This window comes from Rhinolophus hipposideros (assembly GCF_964194185.1).
Source record: "Rhinolophus hipposideros genome assembly, chromosome: 10".
Lineage (NCBI taxonomy): Eukaryota > Metazoa > Chordata > Mammalia > Chiroptera > Rhinolophidae > Rhinolophus > Rhinolophus hipposideros.
Window position 1 is genome coordinate 5511625 of NC_138056.1, and position 22203 is coordinate 5533827.

The 22203-nt window shown below is 57.1% G+C and overlaps 3 protein-coding genes across 4 annotated transcripts; all 3 read left to right on the forward strand.

Moving 5' to 3' along the window:
• Positions 1-3170: 3170 nt before the first annotated feature.
• B4GAT1 (beta-1,4-glucuronyltransferase 1) lies at positions 3171-5482 on the forward strand. Its single transcript, XM_081064075.1, has 2 exons — positions 3171-4370; positions 4624-5482. The coding sequence occupies exons 1-2, from the start codon at positions 3315-3317 to the stop codon at positions 4813-4815; spliced, it is 1248 nt and encodes a 415-aa protein (XP_080920201.1). The 5' UTR covers positions 3171-3314; the 3' UTR covers positions 4816-5482.
• A 293-nt stretch (positions 5483-5775) lies between these two features.
• Positions 5776-12932, forward strand: BRMS1 (BRMS1 transcriptional repressor and anoikis regulator). Of its 2 annotated transcripts, XM_081062261.1 has the most exons (10): positions 5776-5896; positions 8432-8576; positions 8665-8755; positions 8911-9038; positions 9174-9253; positions 9335-9431; positions 10037-10129; positions 11354-11418; positions 11913-11952; positions 12376-12932. In XM_081062261.1, the coding sequence occupies exons 2-10, from the start codon at positions 8438-8440 to the stop codon at positions 12381-12383; spliced, it is 741 nt and encodes a 246-aa protein (XP_080918387.1). In that variant the 5' UTR covers positions 5776-5896; positions 8432-8437; the 3' UTR covers positions 12384-12932. The 2 variants fall into 2 exon arrangements, with proteins under 2 accessions (XP_080918387.1, XP_080918388.1); XM_081062262.1 differs by lacking the exon at positions 5776-5896 and having other exon boundaries at positions 8311-8576; positions 12376-12927.
• A 924-nt stretch (positions 12933-13856) lies between these two features.
• Positions 13857-20038, forward strand: RIN1 (Ras and Rab interactor 1). The gene is made up of 10 exons (XM_081062260.1): positions 13857-14025; positions 14164-14344; positions 14436-14550; positions 14644-14716; positions 14836-14927; positions 15078-15815; positions 16039-16344; positions 16643-16774; positions 16921-17072; positions 17949-20038. The coding sequence occupies exons 1-10, from the start codon at positions 13940-13942 to the stop codon at positions 18432-18434; spliced, it is 2361 nt and encodes a 786-aa protein (XP_080918386.1). The 5' UTR covers positions 13857-13939; the 3' UTR covers positions 18435-20038.
• Positions 20039-22203: the final 2165 nt, after the last annotated feature.

The following is a 22203-nucleotide window of genomic DNA, read 5'->3' on the forward strand; positions in this document are numbered from 1 at the left end:
GAAAACCACAGCCCAATACCCCTTATGAATAGAGATGCAAAAATCCTTAACAAAATACTAGCAAACTGAATTCCACAGCATAATGAAAGGAGTATATACCATATTCAAGGGGGATTCACTCCAGAATGCACTGTGGTTCAACATACACAAATCTATCGATGTAATATACCACGTTAATAGAATGAAGGGGGGAAACCACATGATCATCTCAATTGATGCAAAAAAAGCATCTGACAAAATCCAACACCTTTTCAAGACAAAAACACTCAACAAACAAAGAATAGATGGGAACTTCCTTGACCCGATAAAGGGCATTTATGAAAAACCCACAAGTAATATCATACTCAATGGTGAAAGACTGAAAGCCTTCCCCCTAAGATCAGGAGCAAAACAAGGAACAACATTTTTACCATTTCATCTATTCACTTTGTACTGGAAGTTCTGGCCAGAGCAATTTGGCAAGAAAGAAATGAAAAGCATTCAAATTGGAAAGGAAGAAGCAAAACTATCCAGATTCACACATGATATAATATACACATATACAGAATATCTTAAACACACACACACACACACACACACACACGCACACATAAACCTATTAGAGCTAATAAATGAATTCAGCAGTTGCAGGATTCAGAGTCAACACACAAAATTCAGTTGTATTTTTACACATACAATTCTGACACCAATTCTGACTTGTGGGTTTTTCCCCCCACATCAAGCAATACTTGGACACCACCTGAGTGCCCTAGAATGTGACTCAATTCTGACACTATCTACCTGGAGATAGAATCAGATTCCTCAAGTAAAGGACTCAGTCCTACAAGACTGCCTCCAATTCAGATGCCAATCGCAAGTCTAGGCTATTACCTGTGCTTCTGACTGACTGGCTATAAACCCGATTCCAGCAACCCCCTCCTTGGGTTCAATTAATTTGCTAGAGCAGCTCACAGCACTCAGAGAAACATTTTACTTACTGGATTACATGTTTATTATCAAAGGCTATAAGATGCATAGGCCAGACAAGATGTACAGGAAGCAGACCCCTTGGTAATTTAATGGTTTTTAACTCTGGTCTTTGACTATCTCAGGTCCCATTCCATGACAGCCAGGCCCTCACCTCGCCAGGCCTCTCTGCCCACAGTAATAGGCTTTTGGCTTTCCTCTGGCCCCTTCCACGTGGGTTTCCTTGACACCTCACCAAGGCTCAGTCACTACTTTTAATTCTCCCCTTAGACCAGGGCCCCTGGGGACACTTCAGAAGCCTCTGATTTACTCAATCAACAAACATGAATTGATGCCTGCTATGTGGCTAGCATTGGAGTGGGTGAGGGAGGGGTGTTGTGGGCAGATGCCCAAACAAATCTTCAATAGAGGCAGAAAATGAGTATTGTGTAAGTACTGCAGAAGAAACACGAATGCTCAAAGGTCTGGGGTAGGCAGGGAAGCGACAGGGTTGAGACTTCAGCAAAGAGAAGACTGTTTGCAAAGGGAGAGCCACTCTTATGCTCTGGCCAATTGTCTCCCTGTAGGAATGCAGGCCTGACATTGCCAGATCTTCCAGAATTTAAAACAGAAGTTGGAAATGTGGATTTTATGTGAAATCTCCTGATTCACCAAAGTTAACAACTAATGTGATTTAAATCATTATTTTTAAACACTAAACAAGTGAAAGAAAACCCAAATGGTACCAAATCTGCCTTCTGAGCTTCCAGTTTACAAGACCTATGCTGTAAAGATCTACTCATACCTTTCTCCTCTCTCCTGGCACAGGTCACCAGTAAAAACCTTAAAGGACAGTACCTGTGTCTCCTACAAGGCCCCATCCCCAGTACCAAACACAGCCGCTGCTGTTAGCAGATGCTCAGTAGATGATATCGCTGGGGGCTGCATAACACAGGTCTCCTGGTCATTCTTCAACTCAACAACCCTGGCTCCCGACTGCCTGTGGAGTAGTGGACAAATACCTTACCCTGCCACTCCAGGCCTTCCCCAATCTGTCCACCTTCCAAGGACTCACAGCGATCGAACAGTTATTACATGCAATTGATTTAGCAGTCGAAGTACCTGCCGTTCCCCACAGCCTCTCCTCTCTAAAGTCTATGGATCAATTATTCCACACTTATTGTATGTAGCTTTATGTTTAGTTGGCTGGTGTTCAGGATGTTCTGTGTGTGTGTGTGCTGGAGAAGGAAGTGTGTGGATACAAGATCTCCCCTCTGAGAAAAATGCTGGGCAAGGGGAATCAGTGGGCTGGATAGAGTAGTAATTTAAATGAACAAACACCACCACCAACAACAACACCACCCTTAAGTTCCACTACAGGGAGGGTGGCGCTACGGGGGTTGGAGGTGGGGGAGCAGCTTCTCTACTTAATATACTGGCCCCTAATTTGGCATTGGCCAGAATTCCATTTCTGGTCTTCTAGTTGCCACCGAACCCTGGGACCTTTTCCTAGGGAGAAAGAAAACGGCACACCACTGACTCCCTGGCCAGAAGGGGCAGATACCGAGAGGATGAAGAGCCTGACAGGCATGGAGATGCATGGTGAACAAAGAGATCCGGCTTGTGTCGAATTGTGCGTTCCAATCTGGTACTCCAGACCCGAGGGATGTGGAAAATTAAGAATTATTAATCATCTCCCGTGTAAAACACGACCGACGAGGATGGGATTCGAACCCACGCGTGCAAAGCACAATGGATTAGCAGTCCATCGCCTTAACCACTCGGCCACCTCGTCCCACGTACAATTGCTCTTTCCACATTCTCTTATCTCTTACCTCCTCCACATTTTCTGGGTCTTTAACATCTATTTTTCAGTGCAGCCCTTGTAGGACCTAAAGGAAGGAAAGACCGCGGAAAGAAAGGGGGTTCTTTTGTGTTCCTTTCCTCCCGCTGCTGCCGGGAACCGCGTCATCCTTCACCCAGCTGCAGCCGAGCTCTGCCACGGTTTCCCCTCCCTGAGTCCGGGGCGAGCGCGCCGTGGTTTCAGGACGCGCTTGGTCCAGGGGGTCGCGCACAGACGGGGAGGGAATGCGTGTGTGTGGCTGGGAACCCGGCGGCGCCGCTGCGGGCGAATCCAGCTTTTGCAAAGCGCGCCCGGCGGGCGGCGAGTGCAGTAGATCCTCCTCGCGCGCAGGGGGCGAGCTGGAGCGCCGGGAGGCCAGCGTGGGCGGACGGGGCTGCGCACTGGGCTCGGCTCGCCTCGGCTCGCTTCGGCAGAGCTCGGCAGGCTGCGGTAAATCCGGGCTTGCAGCGGCTGGCAGAGGCTGCTGTCTGGTAGTCCCTGCTGCGTGCTCCGAGCCGCGAGAACCATGCAGATGTCCTACGCCATCCGGTGCGCCTTCTACCAGCTGCTGCTGGCCGCGCTAATGCTGGTGGCGATGCTGCAGCTACTCTACCTGTCGCTGCTGTCCGGGATGCACGGACAGGAGGAGCAAGACCAGTACTTCGAGTTCTTCCCCCCCTCCCCGAGGTCCGTGGACCAGGTGAAGGCGCAGCTCCGCACCGCGCTGGCCTCCGGAGGCGTCCTGGACGCCAGCGGCGACTACCGCGTCTATAGAGGCCTACTGAAGACCACCATGGACCCCAATGATGTGATCCTGGCCACGCACGCCAGCGTGGACAACCTGCTGCATCTGTCAGGCCTGTTGGAGCGCTGGGAGGGCCCGCTATCTGTGTCGGTGTTCGCCGCCACCAAAGAAGAGGCGCAGCTGGCCACGGTGCTGACCTACGCGCTGAGCAGTCACTGCCCGGATATGCGCGCTAGGGTCGCCATGCACCTTGTGTGCCCCTCGCGCTATGAGGCCGCCGTGCCCGACCCCCGGGAGCCGGGGGAGTTTGCCCTGCTGCGGTCCTGCCAGGAGGTCTTCGACAAGCTGGCCAGGGTGGCCCAGCCCGGGATCAATTACGCGCTGGGCACCAATGTATCGTATCCCAATAACCTGCTGAGGAATCTGGCTCGCGAGGGGGCCAACTATGCCCTGGTAATCGATGTGGACATGGTGCCCAGCGAGGGACTGTGGAGAGGGCTGCGGGAAATGCTGGATCAGAGCAAGCAGTGGGCGGGCACAGCGCTGGTGGTGCCTGCTTTCGAGATCCGCCGAGCCCGCCGTATGCCCACAAACAAGAATGAGCTCCTGCAGCTGTACCAGGTGGGGGAGGTGCGGCCCTTCTATTATGGGCTGTGCACTCCCTGCCAGGCAACCACCAACTATTCCCGCTGGGTCAACCTGCCAGAAGAGACCTTGCTGAGGCCTGCCTACGTGGTGCCCTGGCAGGACCCCTGGGAGCCATTCTACGTGGCTGGAGGCAAGGTGCCCACCTTCGACGAACGCTTTCGGCAGTACGGCTTCAATCGCATCAGCCAGGTACCCATAAGGGAGAGAACAGGGGAAATGGGGGAGGAAGGGTGGTGGGGATCAGGAAGCTATGAGTGGCCCTGGGTGGGAAGAGGGCAATGAGGCAGGAGGGATCGTAGTTCATGAGGTGGTTGGAGGGTGTGGAAGACCCAGGATGCTTTCAGAGGAGTGGGGGTGCTGGAGTCAGCGTTAGGGGTGTCGGTCTCAGCTCTAGGAATGTCATCAAACTTTGCTGACCTATCTCTCCCCCTCACCCCCACAGGCCTGTGAGCTGCACGTGGCAGGATTTGATTTCGAGGTGCTGAATGAAGGTTTCCTGGTTCATAAGGGCTTCAAAGAAGCCTTGAAGTTCCATCCCCAAAAGGAGGCCGAAAATCAGCACAATAAGATTCTTTATCGCCAGTTCAAACAGGAGTTGAAGGCCAAGTACCCCGACTCCTCCCGTCATTGCTGAGCCCTTCCTTACCCTACTCTGAGAGGTCTCAGCCTCCTCTCTCCTTAGGCCGCCCCTCAGGCCTGACAGGGGTAAGAAATGTCACTCCACTTTACAGTGGTAGCTGTGGTGTTGGAACACTGGACTTGAACATGGGGTGCTGGGATCAAGTCCTAGCTTTACCACTAACTAGCTGTGTGGCCTTGAGCAAATCCCGTTCCCTCTCTGAGCCTCAATTACCCCGTCTGTGAAAAGGGAGGTGAGAATACCTACCTCTCAGAACTGTTGGGAGGCTCAGATGAGATGCTATGTGTGAAAACATTCTGTAAGCTTCGTACAAATGTGAAGTATTAATATTATTACAGTATTATTGTTGTTATTGTTGTTATTATTATTAACAATCTTGGGTGGGTAGGCAGCAGGAGAGCAAAAAGTATGAATGGGACAGAGCTGAGAAGTCGGAGTACTTAACAAAATGGGCTTTTTTGGAAACAAATCCGAGAGAAAAGGCGTTTAGTTCTTAGCTTTTGTGCAGAAGCCTAAACTTACTGGTTCTCCCAGGCCTCTGCCCTCGGGGCCTCTGGAGAAGGGAAGGGTCTGCAGGTTCTGTACCTTCGAATAGGCTGGGCTGAGTTATTTGCCTACCAATGACAATGTGTAAATAAATAAATGAGTGTTCACACCTACAGCTGGCTCTGTTACTCTCCTGAACCGAGCAGGCGGAGGGGTCGCGGGTTCAACCCTTTCACGCCGGGGGAGGGTGGTGGGAGGTGACCACGGACAGAGGAGCCCCGGCTGCAAAGCAAGGAAACCACAAGGGTCTTTCTCCGGAGGGCTGACTGCGCCACTGTGAACTTCGGCTAGTTGCTATGGAGACCGGTCCGCGGTATCCCAGCATTCCTCGTCCCCAGCTGTCCAATTGAGTGAGCTTCCCAACGGGCGCCCCCTGATGACGCATACGGAAGCACTGATAGGCCCCACCTCCCAGTAAAGAGAGACCGGCACAGGGCTTCCGGGAGCCGGACGGCGGTGGTGAGCACCGGTCGCAGCGGACACCTGTTGGGAAATCTCGGACGTGAGGCCGGAGGCTGCAATCCGTGCGGTGCGTAACGCCACCTGTGACGCCTGGTTCGGCCTCCGGCGAGTGGATCGGAGCCCACCCAATCTCCAGGGCCGACGCGGAGACTTAACCCGCCGGGAGCGTGCAGGGCCGCGAGCCCCAAACCCGCTGCGGAAGAGCGAGAGATTCTCCGACCCGCGCGGACGCATACGGGGATGGAGCGGCCGGGAGGCTCCGGGCGCGCCGCGGAGGGGCTGGGTTGGCCTCTTCGAGGGTGGGGAAGAATGTGCCTTCCATGGAGGCCAGCCTTCGAGATGCTCGCCTTCTGAAAAGATAAACTGCATGTGTACAGCGCCTTAAAATTTGCGTCTCCATCCCTTACCCCTTGCAGTCTTAACAACATTCAGAGTAGCAGTGGTCATTCTCTCTTTGGCCTGGGGTAAGGAGGGAAGGTTGTGATTTTATTGAGCTCATTCAGTGGAATCATGCAGCTGGAGTGACTCCCATCCCCTCTCCCCCTCCCCTTCTGGTCCCGATTACGTTGCATCTTAGAAAGTAAATATATTTTAACAGTGAAGAGGAATTGCAAAATTTGGAAACGGGGGGAACTGAGGCTTGTGAATGGGAAAGATGCGGCTGGTTTGGAGCACCGAAGGTTTCAGGTTAGGTTCATATTTTTTGTGAAGTCATTGAGGAATGTGACTAAACTATGCTCTAGTCCAGTTATTTTGCACAACTCGAACTGGTGTCAAGGAAGGTTAACAGAACACTGGGTTTGCTACCAGTGAAGGGGCCTGGGGCTACCAAGAAGTAAAAGCCAATCCCTGCCTCACAAAAGTTTGTTTTGTTTAATTTGTATTTGCGAAACCCCCAGTCAGCGCGAGCGTCGGTGCTGGGCTAGGTGAATAAGGCGCTTGTGCAGCCCTGCCCCGGTGAGGCTTAGGGACTAGTTGAGGACACAGACAGAGAACGGGCAAATAGAGAGGAGATGTAAACAAATAAGGCTTCCTGGAGGGAGGGGGGTCTATTCCCATGTAAAGGACTACAAAGAAGTGCCCAGAAAAGTTGCAAAACCATCACAATGAAACAATCCCCAGTAGACGGGTTATCTGTTGAGAGGACTATTGAGTCTTCCTCCTAGGTGATCTTTTGGCAGCATTTGGCACTGTCACCTCTCTTTCCTTATGAAAGTCTCTCTCCCCATGAATCAAGTTGTTCCTCCTCTTCCTCTTGCTAATTTCCTTCTTTGCAGGGGCCTCATCTGCCCCTTTGGTGACCCGGGGAGTTCCATCATGGATGTCTTCTCATTCCACACATTCTGCTTTGCTGGTTGCACCCTCTCTCAGGGCCTGAAGAACTTGCTACATGCCCTTGACCAGCTCTCTGCAGCCCAGACTTCTCTCTCAAGCTTAGACCCATGTGCCCCCAACCCTGCCCCTTCTTTCATTTGGGGGTCTTTGCACATGCTACTCCCTCTATTTGGAATGTTCCCTCCCTTGACCAGCTCAGCGCATCCGTCTGTCCATCTTCCTCTGCAAGTAAGCTGCAGCAACTCCAGGCCCCAGTTAGATGCCTCTCCCATAAGCCCGCTCTCAACTCTTCTCACACCACACTAATGGTCTGCTTCTTTGCCTTATTCTCCCAGGAACTTGTAAACCACTTGAGGTCAGAGACCGTGCATGTCTGTCTCACCACTGTGACCAGCACGTACTATAGTGTCTGATGGTACCTAGCATATATTAGAGTTCCAATAACATGAGATAAGTGAAGAAAGGAAGCAATACTTAACAGTGTTCAGGGTTGCTGAGACGTCAACTGTGATAAGCACTGAAAAATACTGGCGTCAGGCACAAGGAGGTTGTTGGCTGATTTTATAGGATTAGTTTTGGCTGAGAGTGATGATACAGAAACAAATGGGAACAAGCGGGAGGTGACAGTAGGAAGAACAAGTGTACACAGGCCTGGAAAAGTGTAGCTGTGAGGTGGAAACGGGGAGCAGTTAAATGGAATAGGGTGAGGTTTTGTGTTTCTGTTGTTCCTGAATGGTAGAACATACCTAAGCATGTCTAAGGGGAGCACCGCTGATAAGAGATCGCAGAGGAAGCAGAAGGAGATGGGACTGGACTCAGAAGATAAGAGGTTGTAGAGTGTTCTCAGGATGAGAAGTGGAGGGCATTATAGGCAGAAGGAATAACATGAGGGGACTTGGGGGAAGTGCCTAGTGTATTTGAGAATTGGCCATTAGACGGCAAGGTGAAGGAGCTGGCCCCAGTCAGAAGTTTGGGCCCAGTCCCATAGGCAGTGGGGAGCCCACCCGTGGCCTTTCCCACCTGATGGATCATCACCTTGGCCAATATTCCCAGGATTGGGTCATCAACAGGGTCCCGGGGCACGAGCATTTCCGTGGCTTCTGGGAGCTGTGCAGACGGCCATGTGCCCCCTCCGCACCCAGTGTGTGCGCGGGGTGTGGCAAGTCCAGTTCCTTCCCCCGCTGTCCAAGGCTTGGTGTGACTCCCAGTGACCACTTTCCTGCTTGGAGCTGTGGGCAGTGGTGAGTGATGGCGCCACTCCTTCCAGGGTCCAATGCCGATCCAGCCTCCCAGCAAAGACACAGAAGAGATGGAGGCAGAGGGTGATTCAGCTGCGGAGATGAATGGGGAGGAAGAAGAGAGTGAGGAGGAGCGGAGCGGCAGCCAGACGGAGTCCGAGGAGGAGAGCTCAGGTGAGCCCCCCGCCCGCAATGCGCACGCGTACACACACACTGGTGCCCTCCCACCCCCTCGCTGGCCCTGACTGGCCTCTTATCCCAGAGATGGACGAGGAGGACTACGAGCGGCGCCGCAGCGAGTGCCTCAACGAGATGCTGGACCTCGAGAAGCAGTTCTCGGAGCTCAAGGAGAAGTGAGCGAGCGAGGGACACGGGCTGGGGCCTTAGGCACCCGGGCTGAGGAGGCCGTGGGCCTGGTGCTGGGCCAGGATCCTGGGGCCAAGAGTGAGCGAGGGCCTGACTCAGGGCGTGCCGTGCACCGTGCGCCTGTGTATGCTTGTCCTCCCAGGTTGTTCAGGGAACGACTGAGTCAGCTGCTGGTGCGGCTAGAGGAAGTGGGGGCTGAGAGAGCGCCTGAATACACGGAGCCTCTGGGGGGGCTGCAGCGGAGCCTCAGGATTCGCATTGAGGTGGCAGGTCTGCAGGCTGTGCTGTGGCGTGGGCGGCCCCCAGTCCCCCTCATGGCTCTGCCCCTCTCATCCCTGCCTTGCCCGTGTCCCGGTCCCCCTTTCTGGCCAAGCTGGGCCTCCCATCCCCCACCCTCCCTCTCAGGGGTCTACAAGGGATTCTGTCTGGACGTGATCAGGAACAAGTATGAGTGTGAGCTGCAGGGAGCCAGGCAACACCTGGAGGTGACTGATGGGCGCCTGGGGGAGGAGGGCGGAAGTGGCCCGCCCTGTCCCTCCTGGCTGAGCTGCTGCCACCTCTCCCAGAGCGAGAAGCTGCTGCTCTACGACACCCTGCAGGGGGAGCTGCAGGAGCGGATCCAGAGGCTGGAGGAGGACCGCCAGAGCCTGGACATTAGCTCAGGTGAGGCCAGGCGCCGGCCCCAGCACCCCTGCCCCAGGCCTGGCCCCGTTAGTGCCCAGCTCCTGCTTGGACCTTCGCATCTCTGCCTGGACAAGTGAAGACAAGGGGATAGCAAGAAGGGTGGCTGTAGAGACTGAATGAAACCAGGCAAGGAAAGGGCCGAGCCAGTGCCTGGCACATAGTAGGGGCTCAGGAAGAGAGGCCCCCCCTTGCCCTCCTTTACCCTTGCTCTATTTTTAGAACAGGAGGTGTGTCATTCTGACACTCCCACACATACCACCCCCACAGTCCCCTCCATGTCCATAGTGCCTGCCATTCTATGGGGCCCTGGGGAGGCAGGAGTTGTCATCATCCCACTGTCCACTAAACAAATGAAGAGATCGAGGTTTACAGAAGTGCAGTGACTTCTTTCCCAGGTTGCACAGTGGTGCAGTTGAGACCTGAACTCAGCTTCCAGCCCCCAAGCCCAGGGTTCTCTCCGCTGTCCTGGGAGGTGGTTGATGAGGAAAGACTGGCCTGGCTTATGTAAGGGACACAGGCTCCAAGGGTGGGGGTGTTCTGGGAGGACCAGCACCCCAATCCTTACTCTGGGTCTGGGGTCACAGAGTGGTGGGATGACAAACTGCACGCCAGAGGCAGCTCAAAGACCTGGGACACCCTGCCACCCAGCAAGAGGAAGAAGGCACCCCTCGTTTCTGGTATCCTTCCACCCCACGGGGCCTAAGCTGGGCAGGATGGCAAGGTCAGCGCCGGGGATGGCGGTGGAGGGGACACGGAAGACAGAATCAGACTAGACACATTTATGGTCACTTGGCTTCATGTGGCCATGCCTGGGCAAACCCAGACCCCTCTCATCCCTGCCTTGCCCGTGCCCCGGTCCCCCTTTCTGGGCACTGGGGTCCCTGGCCAAGCTGGGCCTCCCATCCCCCTCAGAAATTTTTTGTGAGGTCCTAGATCTGTCCTGGGCTGTGTGGGTCATGGAAAAATAGGATCATCCATTTAGTGACTCCCCATAACTTCCTGAGTGAAATCTCTGAGGCCCTCTGGCTTTCCCACAGTGTCACAGGCATGTCCCAGGCCTCCCCACCCCCATGCCTTTCCACCCTCTTGGAGTGCCTTCTGCCTGTCTGTGCCTGTTGGACGCCACCTCCTCCGTGAAGTCTCTCCTGATCTTCCCCAATGGCTATGGCTTCTCTCTCCTCTGCACCCCTGTGGCTTAAACTGGGGCACCCACATCTGTGGCGAGCAGTTGCCTCTGCCCCACCTTAGGCATGAGCCCCTTCAGTCCAGGGCCTGCTGTGCCTTCATTCCTCTGGCACAGCCGAGCACAGAGCTGAGGTGAATCCCCCCGCCTGGGGCTCAGATTCAAGGAGGGTGGAATCGTGCTGCATGGACTTGAGGGGTGAATGGGAGATGAGGGTGTACAGACACTAGGCACAGAGCACAGGAGAGCAGAGTGGATGGTCCCCAGAGGGGAGTGTGAGACCAAAGGAGGGTTTTCAGGATGGAAGAGACTGGAATGTGTGTGTAGATGGGGAAAGGGGCTAGATAAGAGGACAGTTCAGGGGACAGAGACTAGAAGAAGCAAGGTCCCTGAGCGGGTGGATTGCACCTTGGCCTACTGACCTTGAGACTGGAGAGAGGTGGTGAGGGGAATCAAGGTGGGAGAGGCAGGGGTGAGGCTCACTGCCCTCCCCGCCCCCGCACCTCTGCTGGACTTGGTGTCATAGGCCATAGCCACACCGACCTCTCAGAGGACGTGGGGGCCAACAGGTAGGAGGTGGAGCCTGAGCTCCAGCCTGTGACCTCATCTCCGCTCCCGGGTCCATGGCAACACCTATCGTGAGTATTGGAGCTCCAGGGGCAGAGGCCGTCTCCCGCCCCCTCCACTGGGCTTCCTGCTTCCTTGACCCCTATTGCAGGCCCTTACATCGTGTACATGCTGCAGGAAATCGATATCCTAGAGGACTGGACAGCTATCAAAAAGGTGGGTCCACTGCTGCACGCTTCCCCCACCCTGTCTCAGGGAAGGGCCTGGCAGTGCAGCGCCGCCATGACAGCAGCTTTGGTCTCTGCAGGCTCTCCACGTGGGCTTTTGAGGGCCTGGGGAGCTCTTTGCTCAGCCCTTGGCGCCCGCTGCCTTCAGCCCAGCTTTTCTGGCATTGCTGTCGGCTCACAAACCTCCTTTTACCCAAGGCTGCCCTGGAGGAGGGAACTTCTAGTCTGTGTCAGCCCCTTTCCTGTTCTAGGGCAGGTGTTGATGAAGTGGGAGAAAGGGAAGGAGGGAAGGTGGGAAAGCAGCTGGGCTGGCTGGGCCTCTGACAGGAGACCGCATCAGAGCTTTGGAAAGTGTTTCATGCTCCCCACCCCTGTTGGTGCAGCACTAGCCCCGCAGCTCCCACCCCAGAGATGCTGACGAGGACCGGCTCCTGCCAAGTGGGAGGTAGGCTCTCAGAGGGTCTTTTCTTCTCTCCCATCCAGGCTAGGGCAGCTGCGTCCCCTCAGAAGAGAAAATCAGATGGTAAGAACCACAGGGGTTGTTCTACCCTCACCACCCCCTCCCCCAGCCCAGCCTCCAAGAAAGGAGCCCAGGGAGAGACGGTGGCCATGTCAGATCGGTGGCCTGCGAGTTCAGATGGTCTGGGTTTGAGGGCACTGTGTGAGTTTGGGGAGCAGGAACCAGGGTGGGTGGGGAGTTCTAAGCTGAAGGGTCTAGGGAATGAAGCCGCCTGCAGGATTGTTCGGGGAGGGCTGGAATACTAAGCCCCTGCGGGGGTGGGGGGGTTAGTGGGCCCAGAGTGGTGATGGGCTCACAGATGAGAGCTGCAGAGCTGCCCTGGGCCACACCAATGCCACTCCTCAGTCTCCCATATGAAGGAGCTGCCTCCCTCTTGTTTCAGCTACTTCTCACCTGCAGTGGTTTTCTCCTTCCCACATCCCCCAGGACCATGACCCTGCTGTTCACAGCCAAGGGGCCCCTCGGAGCAACTGGCACCAAACCCAGGATTTGCATTTTCCTGCTGCAGAAAGGCAGATTGACAAGCCCCTCGGGGTCTGCCCAACCAGCCCTCCAGTCCGCTGCTGCGCCCGCCCCGCCAGCCGGCACAGGCCTAGCCTCCTCCGCCCCTCCTTGGGGCCTGTCCAGCTATAGGCGGCCCTAGCCAGGCAAGACTGTCTCCTCCATCCCAGACCAGCCCCTTGCCTCCCCCTCCTGAATGTCAGCCTCCTTGGTCCCCTCCCTGACAAAGAAGTCATGCCTCGTCTTCAGCCAAAACACATCCTTCCTGCTGACCTTGGACTGGCTCCCCAGTCACGGAGCCAGTGAGTTGGGCCTGCTTCCCGGGAACTCTGAGCCAGAAGTTACATTCTGGAGGCCTGTCTGTCCTGGCTGTTGCCGGTCGTGAGAAGGCTGTCTCCCCAGGTCTTCTCAAGGCGGTCCTTGGTATCTGCCTCCCAGATTGTGGGGACTGGAATTAAAACCTTTCCTGGGACTCTCGCGTGACCCACATGTGTCTGATTTACCTTGCAAGGGAATTAGGGCTCCCATGGGGAGTGCCTGAGACAGGCAGTGTCTTCTGGCACCTGTGGTACCTCCTCTTACTCCCTAGCAGGAGCCTACCCACTCTGACTTGGGATATAGGCTGGGGGCTGGGGGAGGCTCTCCTATCGCTCGCCCAGAGGTGGGGGCTGGGCCCTGGACTACCCAGTGCTGGTGAACAAAGTCTGAAGCAACGTGGCACAGGCAAAACACATGGCCTCAAATGGGGAAGGGGGCTGGTGCTCAGTGCTTGGAGACTGGGTCATGTCTGCACCTGCCCCAGTCGCTCGGCAGATTGGCAAGGCAGGCTGGCAGGGCCTACGTGCGTGGGAGGCAGCCGGCAGCAGTGCCATGTGCTGACACCTCACAGCCAGACTCCCTCCCATTTAGTGCTGAGTGTTAGAACCACCCCCAGAACCTCAGTTAAGCAAAGAGGTTAGTTTCCATGGAGACACAGCATCCTTTCTCCATGGCAACCTGAAATCCCAAAAATCTAAGTTAGGAATGAGTCATCTATGGCCAGAAGGGGGCACGCTCTCACAAGGGTGACCCCCAAGGCCTGGGCAGTTGAGCACTTGACCGCAGGCTTAAAGGCGTCCCAGAGGAGAGGCTTGGGCCTGCAAGGACGAGCAGGCCCTATGTAACCCCTTCCTTCCCTCCCACCTGTGTGGCTTGAGGTGACTGGCAAGGCTGTGGGAAGATCTGTGGAGGCAGCAGCCCCACCGCTGGGCTTCTCAGAGTGGTACTTGCATGGGGAGATCCCTGCCCCTTAAGGCTGGGCCCAGAACAGAGAGGAAGCAGGCACTGCCCAGGCCGAGTGGACACAGAAGAGTTAACTGGCGGGGTGTGACAGGGTGTGCCGCCCTCAGGAAGTGTTACTCACCACCGGGAATGTGAGATGTGAGCGCTCTTGCCTTGGGGGCTGGCTTGTCTTTCTGAGTCCCAGGAGAAACCGAAGGAGCTCCATGCCATGGAAACCCCTGGGGAGCCAGGAGCAGGCCCTCTTGGAGCCCCCAGCCCATCCAACTTCGCACCTGGGCACCTGGAGAGAGAAAAGTTAGTGAAGTTGGAAGGGCAGCCTGCTGGGGAAGGGAGGGACTGTGGCGCAGGGTGTATCCTGGAGCAGAGGAAGGGGAAAGGTTGGGCAAGGGTCCCAGCCCCTGGCCCCCTCCTCAGGCCGGTGCCTGTCCCCAGGCCAGCACAGGACCCGCTGTACGATGTGCCCGATGCCAGCGGGGGGCAGACAGGTGGGCCCCAGCGGCCAGGGCGCACTGTGAGCCTGCGGGAGCGCCTGCTGCTCACACGGCCCGTGTGGCTGCAGCTGCGGGCCAACGCCGCGGCCGCACTGCACGTGCTGAGGACGGAGCCCCCAGGGGTGAGTCTTGCCCCTACCCGCTGGACGTTGGCCTTCAGAGGGTGGGAGGGAGAAGGGCTGGACCTGAGCCTCCGACCCTGTCCGTTCGCAGACATTCCTGGTGCGGAAGTCTAACACGCGCCAGTGCCAAGCTCTGTGTGTGCGGCTGCCGGAGGCCAGCAGCCCCTCCTTCGTCTCCAGCCACTATATCCAGGAAAACCCTCGGGGTGAGAGGGACTGGCCTGGAGGGAAGGGGCTGGAAGCAGTCAGAGCAGGGCACGCGGATTCCCCAGACAACGACTTCACTTCCCATCTCGCAGGAGTCTCCTTGGAAGGATCTGAGCTCGTCTTCCCGGACCTGGTCCAGCTCATATGCTCCTACTGCCACACCCGGTGAGCCTGCCCGCAGGCGCCTGCTGTCCACTCCCTGTCCTCCCTGCCCCTGCCTCTCTCAGCCCCCGGAGCCCCAAGCATCCCTCACTCCTGACTTTCTGTCCCCTCTCTGGCCTCAGGGACATCCTTCTCCTCCAGCTGCAGCTCCCCAGAGCTATCCGCCAGGCAGCCACCCAGAAGGAGCTGGAAGCCATCTCCCATCTGGGCATTGGTAAGGGTTCCCCTGCTCCCCAGGGCACAAATGGGCACGCTGAGGCCCAGGGGGAAAGGGGAGGTACTTGGGCATAGTCTGCCCCTGTGCCTCGCGCTCAGTTGGGCATCCCCCAATCTCCTGAGGCCCTATCTGGTTTCTCTTCTCTAGAGTTCTGGAGCTCCTCCCTCAACACCAAGGCTCTGCCTGGCCCACCTGAAGGCCCACTGCTGCCCCGGCTCAAGCCCCGGTCCCCACAAGAGCTGGACCAGGGCACCGGAGCCGCCCTGTGCTTCTTCAACCCCCTGTTCCCGGGGGACCTGGGCCCCACCAAGCGGGAGAAATTCAAGAGGAGTTTCAAAGTGCGCGTGTCCACAGAGACCTCCAGCCCCCTGTCTCCACCTGCTGTGCCTCCTCCCCCTGTCCCAGTGCTGCCAGGAGCAGCCCCCAATCAGACAGAAACGTTGCCCCCTCGCCAGCTGCTGCAGAGGGAGAGCTCAGTGGGGTACCGTGTGCCAGGGGGTGCCAGCCCCAGCCTCCCGCCCCTGCCCTCCCTCCAGGAGGTGGACTGTGGCTCCCCTAGCAGCTCAGAGGAGGAGGGGCTGCAGAGGCCCCAGGGGAGTCCAGCAACCTCACCCCGCCAGGGCCGCCGGCGGCCTTTGCTCCGGTCTGTGAGCACTGCCTTCTGTTCTCTGCTGGTGCCCGAGCGGCAGGTGGGCCGGGCAGCCAGTGCACTAATGCAGGACCGCCACACAGCCGTGGGCCAGCTAGTGCAGGACCTACTGACCCAGGTGAGGGCCGGCCCCGAGCCCCAGGAGCTTCAGGGTGTCCGTGAGGCCCTGAGCCGGGCCCGAGCCATGCTGAGCGCGGAACTGGGCCCTGAGAAGCTGCTGCCGCCCAATAGGCTGGGTGAGATTCCAGCCCGGCCTCCAATGCTTCAGCCCTGTCTCCATAATCCCAGCTCTTCTCACCCACTTCACTCTCCCCTCCTCTCCACAGTGCCAGCCTGTCTCCTGTCTCACCAAGATTCCAACCCCCTTTCATCCCTCTCTCCCCGACTATGCCCCTTCTCCCTGGGACTCTACCATGCCCCACTCCCTTCCTCTGACCTCTGCCTGCCTCTGCTCCACAGAACACGTCCTGGAGAAGTCACTGCATCGCTTGGTACTCAAGCCTCTCCGGCCCATCCTGGTGGCCCGTCTGAGGTGCCGGCTTTCCGCCGATGGCTCCCTGGCCCATCTGGCTGAAGGTCTCCGCCTGGCCCGGGCCCAAGGTCCCGGAGCCTTCGGGTCCCACTGGAGCCTGCCCTCCCCGGTAGAGGTGGAGCCAGTACGCCAGAAGCTGCTCAAGCTGCTCCGCGCCTACTCACCCAGTGCCCAGGTCAAGTGGCTCCTGCAGGCCTGCAAGCTGCTCTACACAGCCCTGAGGACCCACTGGGGTATGCCCCCACCCACTGCTCCCCGCCCTCGGAGGCAGGCCCCCCAGGCGGAGAGTTAGGAAAGGCTCACTCAGCAGGGGAAAAGATGGGTCCCACCCTCCCATCCTACAGATGGTTACACTGAGGCCCAGACTGTAGAGCATCGTCCCCTCAGCCCCTGCTCATGGTTGCCATAGAGATCATATCGCCCAAGGCTTGGCAGGTGGAGGTGAGGGTCACTGTCTAAGACAAGGAGTGGACTCTGACCCCGGAGCCCCCAGGAGTCTGAAGCTGCCTTGTCTATTACACCACCCCACAGGAGAGGGTGCGGGGGCCGACGAGTTCCTCCCGCTGCTGAGCCTGGTCCTGGCCCAGTGTGACCTTCCCGAGCTGCTGTTGGAGGCCGAGTACATGTCAGAGCTGCTGGAGCCCACCCTGCTCACCGGAGAGGGTGAGGGACCCCCACACACAGGCTACCTCCCTGTCTGGGTGGGGCTGGGCGCCTTAGCACCTGCATGGCCCCAAGTAAACAGGAAAGGGGAGAGGGAATAGTTCACCCACCCCCAGCCTGAGCTGCATTCTTCCCTTGTGTCCTAGGGGGCTACTACCTGACCAGCCTCTCGGCCAGCCTGGCCCTGTTGAGTGGCCTGGGCCAGTCCCATGCCCTCCCCCTGAGCCCCTCACAGGAGCTGCAGCGCTCCCTCAGCCTCTGGGAGCAGCGCCGCCTGCCCACCACCCGCAACTGCCAGGTAACAGGACCTCCATACCATCCACCCCAAACTGAGGCCCAGCAGGGGAAAGGCTGGTCTTGCTCCACCTGCCATAGAAACAGTGCTCCATGCGGAAGAAAAGGTCCAAGCCAGCCTTTCTAGAAGGAGGACGTTCTGTGTGTGCTCAGTGCTCCAGGGGCTCAGCCCTGAGTCTTCACAGGAACTCTGAAATGGGGCCGTTTTACAGATAAGGAAACTGTGACATGACATGGAGAAGGAAAGGTACATGGGGCAGGCCCCCAACTGGGTCTCTGCCCTCCCCTGGATTCAGGCTTCCCGCCTATGCTCCACTCCATCTCCCATCTGGGCTCAGGCCTGGTGTTCTCAGACCACATACCATCCCTGCCCTTCACCCTCCTCTCCATCTAGTCAAGGGACCTTTCCAAGCCGTGATTAAGAGTCCAGACTTTGTAGTCAGATCCTGAGTTCAAATCTTGATTCTGCTACTTTCTGGTTGTGGGATCTTGGGCACATTAGATAACCTCTTTGTGCCTCAGTTCTCTCATCTGTAAAATGGGATAATAATACCTACCTCCTGGGTTTGATATGAGGATTAAACGAGTTAATACAGGACAGCACTTAGAGTACTCTATCTAAGTACGAGGGCCCGGCCGCACAGGCCTACTGGGGCCAGCCTTCCAGCCTGCAGTGGGACCCCTTAGCCCAAGCACATCTCTCCTTTCCCCAGGGACCCCTCAGAGCTCACCTTGTCCAAAAGGCTGTTTCCAGTTGGTTCTGCCAGTGCATTTATACCAGCCGCCCCTGTCTCTGCAGAGCCTAAACTGGAACGTCAAGCTTTGCAGCCAGATATGTCCCAGGCAGGGCTGAGTTCTTGTTTCTGCTTCTCCCGCACAGCACCTCCTCCGAGTAGCCTATCAGGATCCCAGCAGTGGCTGCACCTCCAAGACCGTGGCCATTCCCTCAGGGGCCTCGATTGCCACCCTGAACCAGCTCTGTGCCACCAAGTTCCGAGTGACCCAGCCTGACACTTTTGGCCTGTTCCTGTACAAGGAGCAGGGCTACCACCGCCTGTCCCCCGGAGCCCGGGCCCACGGGCTTCCCACAACTGGCTACCTGGTCTACCGCAAGGCCGACCGGCCCGAAACCCCAGGGGCCTCCCCCAGGGCCCCCACAGAGAAGGACAGCCGGGAGCCAGAGGCAGAGGGCGAGGAGGAGGAGAAAGGGGGCTGGGGAGATGGGGACATCGACATCAAAGCCAGCCCCAAGGACAGCAGAGGAGAGTCTGAGACAACTGCCGAGCAGGAGGAGGGCCCAGCCAGGGGAGGCCCTGCTCAGCCAGAGGAACCGGAGGCAGAGGGAAACCGGGTAGCTGAGGAGTAACTGGAAGTGGCCAGAAGGCCTATTTCGGCAGAAAATTCGGAGCCTGCTGGGAATGCCTTTCAGAGCCATCAGCCACCCTAGCCTTGTCCACCCCTGGCTTCTCCTGTGTCTGCCACCTCCTGTGTCGTATTGATTTCTACGACCATACCTGCTGGAGGAGTGCCTGGACTGACCATATCTGGGGCGCTGGGGGAAAGGCGAGGGGGCTTGGGAGACACCAGATCAAAGGCCCTTTGCCTCTCATCCTTCTCCCCAGCTGGAGGCCAGCCACCCTGTGGGGGTGAGTGTACCCAACCGCTGGCCCCAGGGGAGGGGCACAGCCCAGGGCAGGGCCACTGCCCAGGCAGCCCCTCCAGGCTGGAGGCTTCGAGGCCCCGTAAGACTCCGCCCACTCCTGGGTGTCAGGAGAATTCAGGAAGGCAGCAAGGGCCCAGTCCTGCTCCACACCACCTAGAGGACTAGCACCTCCAAACCTTAGTGCCCTCACCTGTAAAGTGGAGGTACAGTGCCACGCTGCCTTCTCCCAGAAGTCTTCCAGGGGTCAAAATGGATGGTTTTGCTGCAAAGTAGAGCTCAGGCTGGGGGGAAGGGGAGGGAAGGAGGTGGGATGTTAGCATTGCCCCCCACGCCCCCAAGGGTTGTTGTCTGCACTTGCCAGTGGGTGATGTTCTGCAGTCAGCCCAGGGGAGATTCTGAAGGTCAGGTCCAGCCAGAGGAGTACTCACGTTCCAGTCTTTCCAAGATGGGAAGTCCTCCCAGGGGAATGGAACAGGTAGCCAGCCTTCCAAAATGGAAACCATTTTCTCTGCATATATTATAGCTCTTGTGGATTTCACAAGAGCTTTATGGGCAGTCATGCTTATTACCCACTGAGGTTCTGGAAAGTTACTCCTAAAATACTATGCAGCAGGCCATTAGGGGTTCCCCCACCCAAACCTGAGCATCAAATTCCAACTAGGCCCCCTATTCTAAGCCACCAATTAATTAACCCTCAATGGCAACAGAGCATGCAGCAAATCTGAGCAAAGAAAATGCCTGCAACTACCACAAGGGGCTGCGCGTGAGCCAGGAAGCTGTGGAGGGGTGACTCAGAGGGGCGGGGGAGGCTCCAGGGTCTCAGCAGCCTAGGTGGTCTCACAGGCTTTGCACTGGCAACCAACAACCTGGGGACACAGCAGGGGCTGAGGCAGCTGGCCCTCAGCAACCTTCGAGTCGGGTCTGGGCGAGGCCAGCCTCACAGGGACCACTCCCTGGACAGGAACTGTCCCCTGATGGAAGGAGGACCCCAGCTAGTCTCCAAGGCGTTCCGTCAGGCCCTGCGCACCAAGGGACATCAGCCCACATGTCAGACAGACCTGACACCTGGAAAGTGGAAATCCTGGACGTTGGGATTTCAGATAAACCTAAAGCAACCCAGTTGCAGGGCTCCCAGACTTCTCACTGGGCCACCAACAGCTCTCCCCTTCCCACACTCCCCACACCCCCCACCCAGCTTCTCGCTGGTAGGGAGTCTCCCCTTAGGTCCTCCCTCCCTATCCCATGCCCACCCCCGGTGCCTTGCACCGGACTGGGCACTCCAGGAGCTCAATAAAGGCTGTCCACTGATTGGAGTTTGGAATCTGGGGGGTTCAGGGAGGGCTGGTTCTGGGAACCAAACAGGATGTTTCAAGTTCAGTCCCAAAGGAAGGACCTGGAATGGTTGCAGGGGGTACTCAGAGAAGCCACGAGCAGGGCTCAAGGCCTAGGCTTCTGGCCCGTCGTGGGGGCCTCTGCAAGTTCCTCCCACCCCCTTGCAGTGCTGAGTCCTAATTCCAGGCTCTGGGAATTCCGCTTGCCCTCAGCAGTGGCCCAGCAGAGCCCCGCCAGGCCCTGTCATCTATCTGAGTCCTTTGGTTTTATCTTCTCAAGAAATTCGGATTGGTCAGGGGTCCAGGCCTGGTAAATCGGAGAGACCAAGGGTTGTGACACAGGGGTTGGGGCTCCAGGCAGGACAGGCAATGCTAGGCTGGTCTCATGATCACCATTTCACAGGTGAGGAAACAGGCTTGCTCAGGGAAAGTGGCTTCTTACAGGACAAAGGGCTCGGATGCCAGGTTCTGTAGAGCTGATTCTGCAGTCCTGCACTCAGCAGTAACCTATGGAGTATCCATATGGACCAAGCATCAAGCACCCACACCCCTGTCCAGAGGGAAACAGATGTGATCTGGGCAGTAACTGAGGAGCAGACTATGCTTGGATTCTGTACTGCCCGCTCCCCCACCCCAGCCTCCCACCTTTGGATTCTGGAAGAGGAAGTCAAGGCTCTGAGAGGCGCCAAGCCTTGTCCAGTGTCCATGGCTGCAGGGCAGCCCTGGAAGCCTGACATTTGGGTCTCTTTGAGGAGCACCAAGTCATTTCCTCACTTGGAAATGCTGCACTTATCACCTCTAGAGTCACCATAGTTCCATGTGTGGGTTTGTTTATTGTCTGTCTTCCCCACTGGCAGGCCAGAGCCAAGTTGGCCTTGTTCCCCATTAAATCTCAGGGGCCTAGAACAATGCCTGGCCCGGAATTGGCACTTAGTAAATACATGTGGAGTGATTGACTGGGGAAGACTCAGCCTAAACAGTTCGAAATCCCTGGGGCGCGGGCAGTGCATTCTCCATCGCTGCCACCAGGGGGCGAGCATGCCCATTCCTAGTCCCAAACCAGGTCCCCTTCTCACCTGAGGCCACCCAGGGACCCTGCGCTCTCCGAAGACGAAGACCGCTGCCCAGCCGGGTTCCAAGAAGGAAGCAGCCCTGCAGTGAGGCCTGGGGATCGTCCTTCCAACAGGGATCCTGAGAACAGAGGTCGAGAAATGACTGAGGAAGGGGCCGCCTTCCACCCAGGGTTTTACTCGCCAGCCAGGCCCAGGAGTGGAGGCCTGTGGGCTGGCCTGAGGGGACCCCGTGAAGGGTGGGCAGGAAAGCAGTCTTTAAGACCCACAACCACACCCTGACCCACCTTCGTCACAGAGCATTTAACACCCTGCCATAGCTTTGTGGCCAGTGTTCACAGTTTAACACACAGAAACACCCCGGACTCACGTTTGCAGAGCATGTGATACCCTCCCTGCCACAGTCATGGACGGTAAAACCTGGGCACCCCCAAGCTTAACAGGAACACAGAGAGTGTTAGGAACACTCTGACACTGTTAACCATTTGTGCCCTGTGGTAGGGGACAGTGACACACAAAAGCCCCTCCTCCAATCCACACCCTGACACAGACATCCTAGATAAGCAAACTCGGAGATATTCTCTCACAGCCCTCCCTCTTGGGTTCAGAATATGACTCCCTGACACGCACAGGTTGACACAGAGACATGTGGTGAATGCTACACAGGGACCTCATGACCCATTTACACCTACCCATGTGGGACTGCTGCTGGCACACCCAAGTCCCCTGCTCGGACAAGGCACACAGGCTTCCTCCTTCCCACTCTGCACATGCACAGGAAATGCGGACACACACAAACTCAGAGACACACACACAAAGACACACACATACTTTGTATACTTTTGATCCTACAGAAGATATCCAAGCTTTCTGACTAACCTCACCCCCAGCCCTGGCCTATCCCTGCCACCACTCAGCCCCCCCTCCCCATGGTAGACTTGGTGAGGTCTGAGAGCTGCTGAAAAGACCCCGATGGGGGGTGTGGTGACCCCACTGGCCAGGCAGGAGGCAGAAGCCCGCAGTACTGGGTGGGGAGGCCTGAGCTCATCAGATTCCAGCCAGAGTGATTCA

Bases quoted from the DNA above. Each gene is read 5' to 3' on its own strand.
- RIN1 (XM_081062260.1), top strand. From the start codon at position 13,940: ATGGAAACCCCTGGGGAGCCAGGAGCAGGCCCTCTTGGAGCCCCCAGC. The intron at 14,026-14,163 runs GTTAGTGAAGTT...GCCTGTCCCCAG, and splicing joins GGGCACCTGGAGAGAGAAAA to GCCAGCACAGGACCCGCTGT. The intron at 16,775-16,920 runs GTGAGGGACCCC...CTTGTGTCCTAG, and splicing joins CACCCTGCTCACCGGAGAGG to GGGGCTACTACCTGACCAGC.
- B4GAT1 (XM_081064075.1), top strand. From the start codon at position 3,315: ATGCAGATGTCCTACGCCATCCGGTGCGCCTTCTACCAGCTGCTGCTG. The intron at 4,371-4,623 runs GTACCCATAAGG...TCACCCCCACAG, and splicing joins GCTTCAATCGCATCAGCCAG to GCCTGTGAGCTGCACGTGGC.
- BRMS1 (XM_081062261.1), top strand. From the start codon at position 8,438: ATGCCGATCCAGCCTCCCAGCAAAGACACAGAAGAGATGGAGGCAGAG. The intron at 9,254-9,334 runs GTGACTGATGGG...CACCTCTCCCAG, and splicing joins GAGCCAGGCAACACCTGGAG to AGCGAGAAGCTGCTGCTCTA. The intron at 10,130-11,353 runs GTATCCTTCCAC...CCCCTATTGCAG, and splicing joins GAAGGCACCCCTCGTTTCTG to GCCCTTACATCGTGTACATG.